Source organism: Sinocyclocheilus rhinocerous, unplaced genomic scaffold (assembly GCF_001515625.1).
Source record: "Sinocyclocheilus rhinocerous isolate Xijiao unplaced genomic scaffold, SAMN03320098_v1.1 scaffold2666, whole genome shotgun sequence".
Taxonomy (NCBI): domain Eukaryota; kingdom Metazoa; phylum Chordata; class Actinopteri; order Cypriniformes; family Cyprinidae; genus Sinocyclocheilus; species Sinocyclocheilus rhinocerous.
Window position 1 is genome coordinate 227,355 of NW_015641019.1, and position 15,844 is coordinate 243,198.

The window sequence follows — 15,844 nt, forward strand, 5'->3', positions numbered from 1 at the left end:
CCAACCCATTTGACATAAAAACTGGGACCCGAACCGCACCTGCATTAAATCTCCTACATGAGGTAGACAAAACTCATTTATTAAAACTTTTATTCAAATTGTAAATAGATTAAATACAGAAAGCAAGCAAAGAGTGCTTCCTTTAATATAATCACTACAGCTGTCAATTAGTGGCAGCGCGACTGGCTACATTGCTCAGCATGTACTGGACCAGGTCAAAAGAGTCTTGGTTATTGGACCCGCAACCCACCTGTGCTTGTCACCGTCCGGCCCGCACCCGCACCAAACCCTACACATAAATATTATTCCACCTGTTACATCGAATATTAGCGGTTCACCTGCATGTACCCACCCACATGCAGGACTCTGGCTTCCCCCTTGTGGACAACATAATAGACAACTCTGGCCCCACAGAGTGATTGTAAATTAAGTTTACATTAAATATGTTTGAAATTTCATTCTGCATCTTCTGAGATTTCATTGTAATCCTTCTCATAAAACCATGGAATTAAACATTATCTGTTCACCTGATTGCGTTGCCATCTGCATGTGATGTTAGAGCGTTGTTGAGAGAGAACAAGAATGTATTGGAAACACACTACCACCTACCTGACTCTGCCTGAGAGGTAAGGATAAATACACTTACCTGAGATATATATTTTTTTATATCTCTGAAATATATGATATTATTCTTGAAAACAATCTTTTAATGTATTATTGAATAAAATATTAGTTAATTATCAAAGAAAGAAAAAATTAATATCCATAATATGGACTTTTGTAAATGCTGTGATACTATGATGCTCAGATACTGTTATTAATAAAAATACCATTTAACTGGTCAGTTTGGCGCATGAAGAGTGTTAATTTTGAACCCTTTGTGTAAAGAGTTACACGTGACAATGCACAGCATGAACACAGTTTCTGGTAAATCATAGCTTAACACTTTCACAATTCACTTCCTGTTCAACAGTCAGTATCTTTCTGGGCACATCTACAGTACTGCCGATTATTAAGACGAACACTCACAATAATTAATGCTTGTGTGCAGTAATTCTACGGGATGTTACAGTTGATAGATATTTCAAAATATTTTCTTTAATTTTTGAAAATACGTCCATGGATACATAGAATTTATGAAGCAAACTTTTAAATGCAGTGCCATATAGGAAGTTTTACAACATACCTCACATTATTCCCATAAAAGTCCCATTGACCTGGCCTTTGGAAACCAGTGCAGGATCTCAGTGTAAACTGTTCAGAGTAATTTAGCTTTGATCGGCAGTGTTCTGCTCTTTGCTTCTCTCCTGCAGGCCAAGATCTCGTTCTGCGACCTCTGAGTAGGCAGAGGGAAGTGTTGCTGTACTCGTGGATACGTCCACAGCCTGGTTGCCAGCTGGACCTTGTGAGCCAGGACTAACTCTGTTCTCAGCCATAAGTGGACTGGTCAGACCCAGACTGCTTAGAGCATCCAACGTGCCATCAGGGTCCACCATTATATCAATCACTGGGGATTGAGAGTTCAAGAAAAATATATTTATTGAGTATCTTGTATATCTGATATATCTGATTTACCAAGGCAACTAAGGACAATTAATCATTCAGTCAAATAATAAATAGACAAACAAACAATCAACCCTTGGATCTATACTCCTGGGAACGTTTCAGGATAGAGACTCTGTGGATGAACATTGGTGTTAAGTGAATTTCTCTGAAACTATAAATATATCATCACATATTTGAAGTCCCACTGTATCTTGAAGAAATTGTGGAGTTGGAAATTCTGTGGTTATATATGGGGGCAGTGTTCGAACTATACCGTGGTCTTTGGGGGAGCCCACTTGTTGTTGTTTTTATATAAGGGGGGTGGGTCAAAATAACACATTGTCCATATTTTTTGAGACCCCCCAAAATTTCACAAATCACGTTTTCAGGGGAGCCGAGCTCCCCCTAGCTCCCCCGTAGTTCGCACCCTGTATGGGGGTTTAGTTATGACAAATTCTTCTCCTTTGCCTTTAAATATGACATCTCAAGTAAGAAAATGTTATAGAAAGAAGAACAGTACGTTATATGTACTCTATTGTGCATAGAAAAATACTGAAAAAATGGCAAAAGAAAAAATAAGCCCAAAACATAAAGTTTTCTGAAACATTATGTGACACTGAAGACTGGAGTAATGGCTATTGAAAATTCAGTTTTACCACCAGAGTAATAAATCAAATTTAAAAATTTATTCAAACAGAAAACAGTTCTTTTAAATTGTAATAATATTTCACAATATTACAGTTTTTACTGTATTTTTGATCAAATAAATGCAGCCTTGGTGGGCATAAGTCTTCTTTAAAAAACATTAAATAATCCAAAATTTTTACCAACCCCAAACTTTTGAACGGTAGATAATGGTAGATTTTAATAATAATAAACTTAGTGGTTTGGTAATGATGCCAAATAAAGTTATCTGAGGGCTGGAAAAACATGCATGACTTAAAATCACTTTATTTCCACATCATATTATACACAAAGTTACAGTATAATGACACTAAATACCAAAAACTTTTTTTGTTGGGTCTCAGGAGGATGTTGCATGGTAGACATTAAAAGGAACAAGACAAGAACACCTCAGTACTGCTTACCTAGCAGCTGTCGTTCCACTCTTTTCAGATTTTGGAGTATGGAGGAAATCTCCTGAGAGTGATCAAATAAAAAAAGACTCAATAGAAAACCATCATATTCTGCCAGAACTTCAAACTTTTTATGAACTTTTTAAAAATAATGTTGCTATAGCTGTTTAATTCAGTTTTGTAACACTGACATGATTTTGGTCAAACTCATATAAATATCATAGCACTGTAAATCGAGAATGTTCAATTTGATCGTCGTGGTTTTTGTGCTCTTCCACTGCATAACAGCTTCTTCATTTCAGAAGTTCCAAGAGTTCAGTTCAGGCCAGCCTGCATTACAGCGTTAGATTTACTGGCCTGTCACTGAGCAGAGGTGGTGCGCCTCAAACCTAATCTGAACCGTGACAAACCATGAGTCAAAAGCTCAGTCTAATTAAGCTGAGAGATCCTCAGCTGAAACGGCTGTGATGTATGAACTCTGAAATCTACCAAAACATCAGGACAGCTTCACGGTCAATGGAAGAATAATCAATCTCGTTCCAAAAAAAAAAAAAAAAAAAAAAACCTGTACAAGTCCTCAGACCCCTACGTTTAAATGTACATTTATTCACTTTGAAGATGCTTTTATCCTAAATGACTAACAAACAAGGAAGGTAATTGGCACTTTCCACTAATGCAGCACATTTATATATATATATATATATACCGGTAGGTCATACCCAACGTTTTTACCAAAACGTGTAGCACACTTACTGTACATACTGTACATATACTGTACATATAATGAAATATTTTTCATAAATGTTTGGGATTATTTAAGAATACATAAATATATATCTGGAAATAAATAAATATATTATTTTACCATTGTTAAAAAAAAAAAAATTGTTCTCACCTGATTAGAGGTCTTGAGGAGAGGCACCTCATTCTCTGCCTGCAGTTTGCTTTCAATCTCCTCCCACTTTCGATCCTTGTCTTTGAATAAAATCCTGCATGAACAGTAATAAATCGAATGTGTGGCCTTCCAAAAGAGCTTCCAAAACTAAAATTATGAATGTTGTACACTTGTATAAAAGCATATCAAGTCAAGGTCAAAGATGCACAAGGAACATTTTCATAAATATTCCCTTAAGTTGATTTTAGGTTGTACATAAAATGCAAAGATTTTAATAAAAAGGGCCATTCAACTGTCTACATTTTTAAATCAAACTGATTAAACAATAAATGAAGAAAATATAAAAAGAAATTATAGCATTAGGTTTTTTTTTTTATTTTTATAATTAATGATACTAATTTAACATGTTGCATTCACAGCCTTTATAAAAACTAAACTATAAGAAATAAGGTGCATTCCGAGACACATGTCAAGATTCCGCTTTCTGTTATGACAAAAAATAAACACAGCGCCCTCTTGTGGAACATAAGCAACTAAATAAATTGGAACTTCCAGTAACAGATACAGTCTAATCATGATTTTAACTAACAGGGTGCAAGCTGTAAGATTTTTGAGATTCAGAATATTTACCTCCTCTCTGCTCCAGGTCCTGCGGCGGATGGCGCGGGAATCCTGACTGCTGATAGCACCGCGATGTCTTAGTTCCACACCTCTGCCACTGAGCTCTGGAGCGCTGCCCAGAACATCCTCAAACACATGGTCCTCAGCCTGAGAGAGGCAGCAAGATGATTGCTTATATCACTGATTATAGAACATACTACTGTCAAAGCATGTCCACCTGCATGCATTATTGTCCTATTATCCTATATTCTCAAAATAACAGCATTGGATCATGATCTCTTAAACCATCAACATGCCAGCACACATTTAATTAACTACTGAATTAATTATGTGAACAATGCACAGCATGCAAAACCAAAGTCCTTCACAGACTTGTCGATGTGTATTGATATAGATCTCTACAGGCACCAAAGAATTAAATGGTCCATATAAATATGGAATGCTCTGGTAATGATGTTGTTGTATTCTCACTGAAGCTGCGGGAGCAGAGGAAGGACTAACGGAGTCAATCTCTCCGGCAACGTCATGGATCTCACGTGCTAACATGGCCAGATCCTTAGCCAGGTCTTGACTGATTCTGTAACAATCAAACGAATACAAAAAATTAATGATCTAATAAATTTAGTAAATCATTAATTTACTAGATCAATTAATGAGTAATAGCAGATTTTGCTTGTAATACAAAGGTAGCTGATAAAGACTTTTTAAGACATAAGCAGTGATGAGCATCACTAAAGATGAAGATGCTATTAGTGGTAGTTGGAGAGGAGAGAGGAGAACAGGATCAGGAAAGGACTTGCAGTGCTGCTGCACCATATGTCGGATTGCTGCCCACAAAGCAATAGATCTGATAGTTTGAGTTTTAATCAGCTGGAGTTGTTAGCAAGATGTGTTAAACTGTGCAATAAAACTTCTTTCCAAAACATGCCAAATCTTACTGACCCCAGACTTTTGAACGGTAGTGTAAATGACTCTTTGAGCAATGTTTGAAAACATGCACATCCTATAAAAACTCTTTTTAAAGAATTTAATACTGACATCCTTTAAAAGTGTTTTGCCCTGACTGTATATGGTGATGCAATGTCATATTAGTATTACTTTATCACCTCAAAAAACAGACATGCACAACAAATTGCAATATAATATTTTTACACCTCTGTTGGGCATGTTTTGTTAATAAACAGGCAATTGAACAAATCACATTTTTAAATATATCACAGATTATGAAGTTGCTTCATTGTAGTAGGCTATAGAAGCTAGTTCTAAAGGCTAGCTTCATCTTAGCTTACCAAATTTTTGTAATTTGTAGCTTAGCTTGCTATATTTTTGAGTAGCTTGCCTGACACTGGCTGTTAGCTATTACCTGGCGATCTCCTCACTGTGGGCAGTCCAGTCTCTCATGTAATCATCCTGTTCTCTGCTAGACTGGTGTCGCAACATGGAGATGCCTCCAGGGCTGGGTGTTGCAGGGGCTGAACCCCCTAGCTGGGTCACCCGTGGAGCCACTTGGTGTGGGCGAGTGTGTTGAGTGGGGTGACGGTTAGAGCCATACTCATCCTCTGAGGTAGAAGCGTATTCGATAGGTACCCGGCGCCACCTTCCACCAGCTATAAGGAAGACGTATAACAGAACAAGATTGTTTCAATTGAAACATTTTCAGCCAATTATCCTTTCTAATACATTTTTACCCAAAGGTCTGACCTGCAGGTGTACTTTGAACATATGGAGGACACTTATTGGGCAGTTTGGAAGCGCTGTTAGCTCTTGCTCTGGGGACCGCTACAGAGGAAGAGGCCGCTGTAGAGCGGAGACCAAGCCGCAGTGCACTCTCTGGGGCAGGGCGTGGGCCAAAGCCCCTGATCTTGCCTGATGTAGCTTCTGAGTCACTCCGCGCTGAAGGAGAGCCCACACGTGGCCTCCGTGGCTGAGCAAGCGTTTCAATCCGAGAGACAGTCCTGCGCCCAGCCGAAGGCCTCGATGCAGAACTGGCGGTAGAGACCTCTGAAGCAACAGACATGCGATCGACATCAGCAAGGTCAGTGTCAGAAGCTTCGCCCAGTCGGGCACGGCGAAGAAGGGAAGCCCGTGTGGGTCTGGGCCGTGGAAGGGTGGTTGGTTTAGAGCTGGCCGGTGCAGGAGCTATAGTCGACTTTGCTCCTCTGGTTTTGCCACTTGTTGGCTCTGCCTTAGAGCTGGTATTTTGACCCCGGCCCTGAGGTCGTTTTACCGAAGCGTCCTGGGTAAGAGAAGAACTCAAGTCATCGTCTGTCAGGTCGAGAGACGTCCAAGCCCTGGAGCCAGCTGAGCCAGAGGGCTGAGCTTTGGCTTTTCTTTCGTTGGCACTGGTGTTTTTATTGGTTGTTTCACGGCCTGGACCTCCAGCTGATCGTTTCCTTTGGGCTGCCTTACGCCCTCTTTCTCCTCCAGCTTGGCTGACCGTGCTTGTCGTATCAATGTCAGATTCAGGTGAGACAGACCCCTCCAGGGAGTAGCTCGGTGGATCTGCAAGGTCTGATAAAGTGGTTTCCAGAAAAGCAGCCACAGCCTCTGAGTCTTTTAGCATGGTGGCAGCATCAATGCTCTCATTGATGACTCCCATTTCCCTGGGCTGGTGGGCACTGGGTCCATCGATGCAAGGTATGAGCTCTAGAGGAACATTAGCAGTCGGCCGTTCCACTGTAAAGCTCTCTTGCCTCAGTAGAGGCTTCCCTGTCTTCTCTCGGTCCTCATCTCCTTTCTTTCGTCTCCCATCATCTTGTTTCTTCTCTATCTCTTTAGCTTGAGCTCCTTGTTGACCAACTTTACTCTGGATTCTGGGCGGAGTTGGCTTGTTCACTTTGGACCAATCTACGTCCATGCTAGCTGAGGCCATTCCTGAAACTCTTTGCCCAGTTTTAGAGATTCTATTGATCCTATCTACTTTCTCCTGAAGTTCTAGATCCTGTTTCTCTGATGAAGGGACTTTTTGGCTGGATTGGCTCTGTGTGCCCTCAGGAGCCAGTGGATCCATAGCAGAGTCTTCAAAGGGGAGCTGCGGGAGAGTCCTTCTTTTACGTTCAGATGCACGGATATCAGCTGTTGAAACAAAAGAAAATCATAAAAATCAAACTGTAATATAAAACCAAAGTGTTTTTGAGATGCTTAACAGCCCTTGAACCTTTTTCATCTGTGGAAAGCATGGTGGGTTCAGCCCCGGATCCCTCAGGATCCGTCCGTATATGACTTGCAGCCAAACTTGCCCACTGTGAGACCCACCTTGGACCGCCTACTACAACCAAGTCATCTGGTAGCACCTTAAAATAAGAATGGACAGTAAATTTGAGTTTTTTAAATCTGAGAAACAAATGATTGAGACAACTTGGAAAGCTTTGGGTTTCCAAGAAGCCTACATAGTGTCTTTTGAAGATGATATCGATGGTCTTTACAGAATATCGTCAAGGAATTTATAATGTCTCCAGAAAATTATGCCAATTATTACTGATATACCTCTGCACCAACATAACCAGCTTGTCTGGTTTCCATGGCTCCAGATCTCGGACAGATGGTTCCTCTATCTCTCTGGTGTTTTGGAAAACGCAGTTTAGTCAGGGCTTGGTTATCCTCCACCCCAAAAACCTAAAACATAACACATTCAGCATCATTATTGCATATCAGAAACTGACCAGTCATTGCCATTTCACAAAGGACTCAAAGTCTATCAATTTTGACATCTTCAACCATATGAGAAAACATAGTTTCTAAGCTTCTGCATGTCTACCTTATCAATCATACGCCTGGCCTCTTCCTCCTCAGCATTGCCATTTTCCAGCTCAATTGTGTAGGTCTCTCTGTCACTTTGGTCATCTATATGTCCCCTATTTGGAGTTTCTTGAGACCCAGTGCTTTGCTCTCTGGGCACGTTGGTTTTCTGCGGCGAAGAATGGTGAGCTCTTTTGCCAACTTCACCCCCTACTGGTGCCATCTTTTTATCTGCAGCTGATGGTTTGTGCTGGAAGAGATCTTCCCTCCCACAGAAAGGCCCTTCTGTCCTCTGCACACCCTGCCTTCCTATGTAATGCTCCTGCAGGAACACCCTCCGGCCACCGAGCTGCTCTCCCAGCGCATTCTCTGAGTCACTCTGTGTGCCATCCTCATGTTTATTGCCTGGAAAAGAGGAAGAGAAACATAAAGAAACATAGTTGAAAGCACATGACCAATCACCAGTGAATGCAGCCAATGGTGTCCAGAGGGCATTTCGTCCTTCATAGGTCAAAGATAATCCACAATTTTTTGACAGCATCTATTAATTTATTCAAAAATGCTCAAAATGCAATTCTTTCATACAATAAATTATTCCTAATTTCTGAACAAAAATTCATTTAGCTTCTTAAAGGGTGTAATTTAAGAAATGTCAAAGTGATAAAACTCTCCTGATATTGATAAAGAATGCTTCATTAAAAAAATTACAAGAAGAAAACTTAGTAAGTTGTTTTTATTATTTCTTAGGAAAAACAAAACTGTTAGACTACTAACTACTGTACAGAGGGCACCTGCAGACCTTAGTGGCTCTGTGTTTAAGTCTCTTAAAATATCAGATGATTTGACTTTTTTTAATGACAAGGTTATTTCCAGTTGTAAAATGTCATGTCGTGCAACTCACCAGACAAGGTAATGATATTTATGTATTAAATGATACATTGTGTTATGTATTATATTAAAAATTCATCATATTTGATTTTTTGTTACTTTTTACCTTGAAAGATGTATTTTAAAACATCTAGACACTTTTATTATTCTTTTCTGACCCTTATACGCAGCATTAAACAAATAGAACCAACAGTAACTCATCACTCCTTCACCTTACCTCTAAGGCTCCTCAGCTGAACCGGCACATCACTCTTCACGCTGTCTCCATCCTCCTCAGCAACAGATTCAGAGCGAGCTAGTGGCAGCTCATTCTGTGCCAGCCAATCTGCCACCTTTACCTCCGCTGCCACCATGGCAGCCTGCAAGGCACTCAGCTCCTCCCCTGCCCCTCTTTTCGGTCGCTGTCGATGGTCTTGAGAGCCCTTTGAAGTTCGCTCTTTGCCCTTCCCCAAAGCCACTGTGTCAAATTCTATAGTGAAGGAGGCATGTCCATGTGCTCCGCCCTCCAGAGCAGGGATTGTGGAAGCTGACGCAACTGCCTCTGAACTAGTAGCGAGGCTTTCTCCTGTGTCTCCACCTACTGGAGGAGTCTCCTTACAGGGGATCTCAAAGTAGCTTGGTTCCTGGGTCCCCAAATTCTGTGTTGTGGCTCCTGGCCCTACCTGCGTCTTTGTTGCGGTGTCCTTACGGCCTGCATGAATGCATAACATTAGCAAGTGAAATCACACCAAATGAACTTGACAACAATGTACACTCTCAGAAAAAAGGTGCAAAAGCTGTCACTGGGGAAGTACCTTTTCAAAAGGAGCATTTTTGTGTGTACCTCAAGAGTACATATTATTATCTTAGTACATATCACATAGTACAATAGTACATATTAGTCTCTTTTAAAAGGGTATTGCCCCAGTGACAGCTTTTGTACCTTTTTTTGAGAGTGAATCTTACCTGCTTCAAATCTAGGTTGTTTTTGCTCAGAGGCCTTTGCATCGTGCTTCCCAGAATTTTCATCATCTGCGTCCCCATCACCCCACCAAGATGGCTGTCCATAAAGAGGGGTTCCTCTGTGGAACATAGCTATGTCTCCTGTTGAAAGTTTGAGATACTTGAGTTTGATAAGCTACATGTCTCTCTTTGTAAACACACATACAACCCATCTTCTACTCACCTGACACTTTCTCTTCTGGTTTTGGTGGTGGTTCTGAAGGTCTGGCCTCAGCATCTTTTCCTCCCTCTGACCCTTTGGCCTCTGGGCTTTTGCTGGTTTCCCCTGATGGCGAAGGCTTCTTGGTTAGCTGAAACTGACTGGTGAACTTTTCGTGCTGTCCATTAAAGTAAAAGTAAGAAAGTCAAGACAGAATACTAGATACTGTCCTATAGGCCTGACTCATATTAATCGCATATTGACAGAGATTATATCAAGCCTTAAGTCGGTAAAATCAATTAAATAAAAATTACTTTTTTAACTTAAACCCCAAACTTTTGAATGCTTGTGTATTACTGCATTTTTATTACCTTCAGCGCTTCCTCTGGAACATGTAACTCTCCACGCACCACGGTAAATAGGTTGGTATGTAAGATGGGTTAAGGAGAAAACAATACATATATATATATATATATATATAGAAATGCAAATGCATGCATAAAATTGGTACAATCATAATTACATAGTACATACTTTGGTCTTTACATTTTTAAACATAGCCAATATGTTATATTGAGGTTGTACAAACCAACTAAAGTGTAACAAATCAAACCTAACAATCAAAATGTGATTTATTTTGCGTCTGAAAGGATATCATAGCCGATCCGTAGCTTGTCACCCATTTTCAAAGTAATATACTGCTGTTCTTGAATACGAACATCGTTAACAAATGTCTACAGAAGAGGAAAAGAGGTCAGCTGTCACCACATGCTTTCCAGCATTCCATTGAAGACAAAATTAATATATATATTATGAATGGACACATTTCTCACCCCATTCAGGCTGCCCAGGTCTTTAACTTTATGTTCATCTGTAGCTACTTCATAATTGATGACAGCATGCTGCTTGTCTACACTACGAGACTGGAATTTAAAGAAAAGATAAAGGATTATGGGAATAAATAATTGGCTGTGTAATAGACTAGTGGATGCCGGGTTCTAGGTGAAGGTGGGCTGGAGGAAATTATCTTTGAATTCTCAGCAAATTTCTGCATGGCATTTTACACAAATAGAGTACAAAATAGGTGATCACTCAACTAGTTTGGCACCAATTTTCTCATAAATTAAAGATCATTTTGATAGCAAGGTTGATTGGAAGTGCATGACACACATTTGACAGACATTTGATTGGTTTGCCTTCTTTTCATGTGTGTTAATTTTATGTTAGATAATATGATAAAAGCTCTCAAATACAAAAAAAACATGGGTAAGACCAAAGTGTACACCGTTTGTGGAAAGTGCCATATACAGTATACACAGTTATGGATCCAGGGAGAGCTGACTCTAACCTTAAAGGGACAATGACATGATTCTCCTGCTTGTGTATGAGTGACAGTGATCATGTTACCTGTAGCATAAGCTCACAGTCGTCCCGTCCCACGAAGATCATTTCCCGGGGAAGGCGGTGCCTTGTTCCCCCACAACTCACCAAGAACCAGGATGTCAAACTCATCTTGACTTTACCAGGCCTCCTCTTTTCCTCCTGAACTCTCTTTAGGTCATTCTGTTGAGAGGTCATAGAGGAACTGTTGCCAGCAGTTGACAGTTGAATTAATCAACAGATGAATCAGACAAGCTCAGCTCAACTTGTATTAGGTGAATATAGAGGAATTAAAGTAGCCTAATTTATCTGCTGTATAACTACAACAAACAATCAACAAACATATTGATAGATCCTAGTCTTATATATAAGATAATAATGGGGCCATACAGCTTGGCATGAGCAATGCTTTCTATAAATTTGCATTATTTAAAGAGTAGTAAATGAGGCTAAATACACCCTGTGGAAGTGAATTCCTCCATTCCTGAAAAAATTTGATAATTTATTGCACAGCACCAGACAGGCAGCTGACTCCTCTAACAACCGATACAATGCACCTCTTTCCCTTCTACAAAGATGAAATCAGGTTCTCTTCTTTAATGCTTTCAATATTTTGAGCAATTATGTGTCTTTCAACCAGCGAAGGGGACCCATGAGAAATGAGACTTGCTTACCTAGACCTATACCAATAACACAGTGCTTAAGTAACAAAACCTCGAGAATAATTTTTTCCAAACAATATTTCATCAATCACATCGCGTGTTGTTTATCTAGAATCAAAAGGCATCATCCGTGATGTCCTGTTCTTGAAGGAGTTATTTTGAACCGCTTCTTCTCATTGAATCTTTTGAGCCGTTTCACCAACTGAATCGTTTGAATCAGTGGCTCGCGAATAATTCGGACACCTTACTCACGCACTGAATCGTTTAGAGCGCTTTCTCATTCCTGTTTCAGATACTTTTAGTACACAGAGAAAAAAACCACACTGATTTATGAAGATATATACCGATAATCGATTAAAACAAAGTGCAAAAACGTCCTCTTTGCTCGCCATGAAGTCAATAAGATCTTTGTGGCTTGTGGATGACTGTAGTTAAAGACATTTTAGTATTAAAAAACACCAAAAGCAAACAAAACTTAAAATGGCATATCAATGTTTTTTGGTAGGCTACCTGGTATTGCCGTCTGATTGATACCATGTTGTTTGCTTGACAAAAAGTAGGAAATGGGACCTGTGATGAATTTGCAGTCGGTTTACTTTGCCACAGATTTCTAATTCACCTTCCTGTTGGATGAGGCCAGTTCAATTTAAATGCCAAAGTCATGATTCAAAAGGGAGCCATCTTCAATTCAGCATGCTGACTAACCGGACACTGCTATGACCCAATTTGTCTGTAGCAATCCACAAGAGACAAATAAGTGAGCATGTCAAGAAGATGATGCATCAGAAAAATGATACCAATTAACAGTACATTTTCATGTCATTTAAGTCCATCTGCCCAGTTCCCGTTGCTGTAATGCTAGAACTTCCATCATTCTCATTTCTGTTCTGCGAAAAACGTCTCATTTCTAGAATGCATAAATAAATAAATACATACATACATAGGCTACATAAAGCTGCATACGCCTGATTTTCTTTTATAGAAATGTAGCGTGGGTTTTTAGCTTTTGAGCGGAAATATTTAGGTTAGAATAACCTTATATGCATATGTGCATCATCATCATTATCGTCATCTAAAGAGGCAGCGCATCATTTGCGTGTGAGAGGAGCGTCAGTCTCCGCCTCTGCCTTCAAGCATTGGCCTTGTTCTGCACCGGTAATGACAGATCTGATGTTTATTCTAAGATACAGTCGCTCACCATATACACCCAGCGCATATTTTAATACTTGCTTTTTATATACGGAACGGTGCGCATTTACACTATACACTATATAACGATCATGAGGTGAAGCCTATAGGCTACACGCATGTATAGGCCTAAATATTTTTAAATAAGCGTGCTACTGTTTTCATCACGTATCAGACGCCGTTAGAGACCTCCAGTCCGTAATAGGCCGGATCGGTCGCCTCTAGAGCTCATGACAGCCAATTGCTCATTTCCATCATGCAAAATATTTGCTCTTAAACTTAAAACCGTATGTGTCCATTAAAATTGTGGTTAGTTTATAAAACACGGTGTATCACTTACCTAATAAATCCCAATGTATTTATTCCATAAATGACATCCGTCTGCTCTTGCGCGCGGAGCAGCGCTGCTCTGCCCATCCCAGCCTGAGGTGCAGCTGCGCGTCTTGACGCACGATGGCGCTGCGGTGTCAAGAAAGAACAAGACGACAAGCGCTCCTTGTGGTCAGCATATATGTTTTTCATCTTATATTTGTGCTTACTTTTGTTGTATGCGTTTGTCAGTATATTCAGACATAAGAAATTAATATGGAATTATGGACGTTTAAGTATAAGCAACTTTTTTTTATTTCAACAATTTTCCAATATCTATTACAAACAAGACCTAGAGACTTGAATAACATCGACAACAAAAGAAAAATAAATATGTACAATTAAGTAAATACAATACATTTATAAATAAAACAAACAAAAAAGTAGATTATTCCAAAACGTATTAATATAAATAATAGTGTGGCATTCTTACTAAATGTAAAAGATTTGTAAAACACAACAACACGTAATCCAACAAAAATTAAAAAGATGATTGATAGGTTTATTTGGTTTTACTCTTTAAATATGTATTAACAGTTCATTCCGATTCCCGTCAGATTCATCTATTCGCCATTGATGAATTTAGACAATAAATTACTACTTTTTTTTTTTAATCATCCAACACTAGATGGCGAAATTGTATATGACACTTGGGATGATTTCCCCAAGTGTCAACAATAAACCTTATATCCTTCATATCGAACATGATTTTTCACCATCAATATTTATTTCTTTGACGCTCCATGGATGATTTTTTGTTGTTGTTGTGAATTTCCTATTTTGTGTTGACATTAATTTATTTGCTACAAAACTTTGTCCTATAAACTGATGATTTTTGACTGGTTTTTTTTTGTATTATTTCAGAAAAAGTAATTTCATCACTTCAACGGGCCTCTGTCATACAGTATGCAACACCTGATTTAATAAACGCTTCTAATTATCATCATCCAACACTAGATGGCGAAATTGTATATGACACTTGGGATGATTTCCCCAAGCGTCAACAATAAACCTTATATCCTTCATATCGAACATGATTTTTCACCATCAATATTTATTTCTTTGACGCTCCATGGATGATTTTTTGTTGTTGTTGTGAATTTCCTATTTTGTGTTGACATTAATTTATTTGCTACAAAACTTTGTCCTGTAAACTGATGATTTTTGACTGGTTTTTTTTTGTATTATTTCAGAAAAAGTAATTTCATCACTTCAACGGGCCTCTGTCATACAGTATGCAACACCTGATTTAATAAACGCTTCTAATTATCCAAAACACCTTTTAACCTACACTGTAAAAAAAAATCCGTAAAATTTACGGTAAAAAACCGGCAGCTGTGGTTGCCGGAATTTTACCGTAAAAAATATGGTAGCAACGTTTTAGGTTTTACGGTTTTAACTTAAATTTACAGTTAAATACCGTAATTTCATTAACTGATATAATATACCAACCTATTGAAGTACTGAAATCTGTTTTGTACCTTTGTAATACACTGATAACCACCAAATGCAGGTGGTGATGAGAAAGTCACATGATTAACCAAAGCCCATCACAAGCAGCTTTTAAATAATAACATGTATAGAAGGTGCACAGTGTCATTCACACAAACACCAAACACCATCATGGTAACACACATGAAACTGAAATAATGCAATAAACATTCATTTAACAACATTAGGTGTAACACACAACCCTAATATACAAAACTGATAAGAAAAAACTAAGAAGAAACAGTTATTTCAACCAAAAAACATCAAATTTGAAATGTAATGCAGGGAATTCTGGGAATGTCAATTTGCGGTTATTCACTGTAAATTATACGTTTTTTTTCACTTCCAAAAACGGTATACTACCATAAAATTTATGTCCAATACATGTAATGTCCAATACAGTTTTTCACCGTATATAGTAGGGGAATTTACCGTTAACCATTTAACAGGTTTTTACTGTAGCATTTTTACAGTCTTTTACCGTTAAATTCACGGTCATTTTTTACAGTGTAACGGCTTCTGTTTAAATGTTTGATATATAATTTTGCGAGCAAAATATAGCTGTGCCTATAGATTGAAGAGTAATTGAAAAGCAGCCAACAAGTGTCCAGCACATGTGGGAACTCCCTCAAGACTGTTAGAACAGCGCCAAGATGCAGAGTTTGCAAAACAGCGAGAACAGATAGATTTGTTAAGGATTATTACCCAAAAAGGTTGAAAATAGTAATAAATAAGAATGAGAGGCACTGTTCCCATTCACTTAAAAGCAAGCAGCGCAAAATAAATAAATAATTATTAAAAATTAAATAAAAAATTCACAAGAGAACGGAAAGATGAATGATTCCAATAA

At 38.7% G+C, this 15,844-nt stretch overlaps 1 protein-coding gene across 1 annotated transcript; it reads right to left on the reverse strand.

Annotated features, from left to right (window-relative positions):
- Positions 1-833: 833 nt before the first annotated feature.
- Positions 834-13,549, reverse strand: LOC107753897 (centrosomal protein of 170 kDa-like). Its single transcript, XM_016570169.1, has 18 exons — positions 13,475-13,549; positions 11,312-11,467; positions 10,738-10,827; positions 10,560-10,638; positions 10,276-10,334; positions 9,929-10,082; positions 9,709-9,846; positions 8,981-9,454; positions 7,895-8,280; positions 7,624-7,752; positions 7,295-7,430; positions 5,839-7,212; positions 5,501-5,744; positions 4,609-4,714; positions 4,102-4,284; positions 3,517-3,663; positions 2,634-2,685; positions 834-1,507 (listed from the first exon to the last, which is right to left on the reverse strand). The coding sequence occupies exons 2-18, from the start codon at positions 11,414-11,416 to the stop codon at positions 1,269-1,271; spliced, it is 4,095 nt and encodes a 1,364-aa protein (XP_016425655.1). The 5' UTR covers positions 11,417-11,467; positions 13,475-13,549; the 3' UTR covers positions 834-1,268.
- Between the last annotated feature and the right edge of the window lie 2,295 nt (positions 13,550-15,844).

Bases quoted from the DNA above. Each gene is read 5' to 3' on its own strand.
- LOC107753897 (XM_016570169.1), bottom strand. From the start codon at position 11,416: ATGAGTTTGACATCCTGGTTCTTGGTGAGTTGTGGGGGAACAAGGCAC. The intron at 7,753-7,894 runs GTAGACATGCAG...GTTATGTTTTAG, and splicing joins CCAGGCGTATGATTGATAAG to GTTTTTGGGGTGGAGGATAA. The intron at 4,285-4,608 runs GTGAGAATACAA...TGCCTCTCTCAG, and splicing joins CCTCTGCTCCCGCAGCTTCA to GCTGAGGACCATGTGTTTGA.